General features: G+C 39.0%; 1 protein-coding gene across 1 annotated transcript in view; it reads right to left on the bottom strand.

Moving 5' to 3' along the window:
* LOC119594580 (aquaporin-3-like) overlaps positions 1 to 2,360 on the bottom strand; it is a gene marked incomplete in the record, with an annotated part of 105,156 nt that overhangs the window by 13,179 nt on the left and 89,617 nt on the right. Inside the window, 1 exon segment of the mRNA XM_037943617.1 lies at positions 1,898 to 2,115. Coding sequence (XP_037799545.1) covers positions 1,898 to 2,115 — 218 coding nt within the window.

Genomic DNA, 2,360 nt, shown 5'->3' with positions numbered 1-2,360 from the left:
CATCAGTAATCGACGAAGGAATGAAAACATGTTCTTTGTTTAAATATTCAAAATCATAAACAATGATGACAAGTTTAAAATTTCTACATTATGTGTCGTCGCCTGGTGTATTTGGTAAAATTATCCTTCTCGTTCAAAACGAGACCAATATGTGCCACAACGTACGGTGTAAGAGTTTGTACATAACAAAAACGACGATGCTTGTTCCTTGTACTTGTTTTGAGTTTCATATAACCAAGAAAACCAACTGAGACAGACTCAGAATCAAGGAAAGTGTCTGACAACAGAAAAAAGTCGCCAGTCATCGCCATGACATTTGTTTACATTCGCCGTGGCAAGAGCAAGGCAGCAAGCATACGTTTCCATATATGTTACGTGGAATCAGTGCTGTTCTCAAGCCAGAATTTGCACTTCTGTGTCCATTGAAGAAAAGGCCTTAACATGCATCTCTAACAGCCTTTTCTCGACAAGCTAATTTCCTAATACTGGATTTTAAAACTACCACTATCAATATCAAGTGCCATCTGTTCCATTCAAAATGAGCTCAAATACAGTTTTCTGTGATAAATAATAATTTTTCTATAAGTGCTAAAAATATATTTGAAAAGGTTGACTGATGATCCAAAGAAGTATGTGGACCACTTCTAGGCCTGTGCTAATCAATGCAATGGTTAACATGTGCTGGCTGCAGTGAGTTTCTTACAATATTCTGTGTTATTCATAGTCAGTTGAAAATGACACTACGAAATCATATACAAGGAGCTTCTGTTAATGCAAGGTTAAAACATACATGCAATATAAGTTTGGTGCAATTTCAGGTGTTGCAATGAATAATGTACATGTCACAGGCATTTGCATAAATAAACCTGTAGCAATGTTAGGCCTGTATAGCTAACTGATAAATGTCCTTTGATTACTGTAGAACAGTAGAACAACTTTATTACTTCAATATTTCATTTTCTGAATATGGTAATGATTGTGAATAACCCAATTAAAAGCTGAGGTGATTATGCATGTACATGATCCCTGCCGTAGGTCATTATGTAGTGATACATTATGTGGCTTAATGACACCTGCATGAGGCAACTGATGACCAAGAAGAGATGACAGATAGCAACTAGAAGACCTCCAGCTGATGCCTGTGCATGGTCAATGGACTTCATTGGGTTTATGGGCAGATAGAACTCCCAAGAGGTGGCAGCGGTGGGATACTTTGCACACTTATGATGAGAGCTACCTGTGCTATTGACTGGATAGTAATATAATTATCCTGTTTGTGGTGCTGCCAAGTAGATATAATGACACAGTTACTAATACTACAATGACGTCTAGTGCAGTTGTATCCTTTTTTATGAAACAAATTTCAAAATGATTAAGACTCAATAATTATGTCTGTTAAACAGAGAAACGAGTGTGCTAATCATTTAAGTTCAACTGGTAAGATCATTAATGACTGAATTGAAAATATCTCTCTTTGATTTGACAGCTACAGACACAATAAGTACTGCATTAAGCAATCAGCATATTTACAAGATCTCAGATTAAGAAAAGGGAATATCAGTGTTAGCATTTAAATCTTAAGCTTGATTGGCACTTAATGTTTTATGAAAAGATGATAATAGCAATGAAAACAATACTGGTATAATTAAAGACAACAGTGCTAAACTAATAACGAAAAAGCTACGATGGTTATGACTGTAAAAGTAATATCGCTTATTCAGCTTCATATGGTCATGTCAAACAGCAGATACAATATATCAAAGAATAAACACAAGTCAAGACAGGATATGAGAGAAAAGTGTTGGAGGGAAATCGAAATGTTCCGAATTCCCCTCCAAAACCACAAAAATCACCTGCCGTCCAAAAGGAAACCCCGTCCTGGCCTATCCCGACTTACGTGAAGGTCTGCTCGCCCCAGCCCGCGATGAGAGTGAAGAAGCGCGGGGCGAGATCCCTGGCAGGGTTGATAGCATAGCCGCAGTTGAAGCCGAAGCACACGCCGATGTTGAGGACGGTGAAGCCCACGAAGAGAGGAATCAGGGCCTTAGGAACCTCCATGTTGCGGGGGTCCGTGATGGCGCACACGCAGATCAGCAGCAGCATCGTGCCCACCACCTGCGGAAGGCGGAGGGAGTTCGCTTTTAAGGAGGGAATTTTGGTTTTAATGAAAGAATTACAGTCGGGAGGAATGGGGCTCTTTGCTGTAGCTATTATTTGCCAAGATAGGGAATGTTTTTTTGCTTACTTTTCGGAAGGCATTGGTGATTGAAAATACACCTCTTTTTTTTTTCTTTTGTTCCCCTTTTTTTAAGGATGGTAACGAACGAAGGAATTGATATTCGTGGGTAGCGCATACCATA

This window comes from Penaeus monodon, chromosome 34, assembly GCF_015228065.2.
Source record: "Penaeus monodon isolate SGIC_2016 chromosome 34, NSTDA_Pmon_1, whole genome shotgun sequence".
NCBI lineage: Eukaryota > Metazoa > Arthropoda > Malacostraca > Decapoda > Penaeidae > Penaeus > Penaeus monodon.
This window is presented reverse-complemented; position numbering and strand designations above follow the sequence as displayed.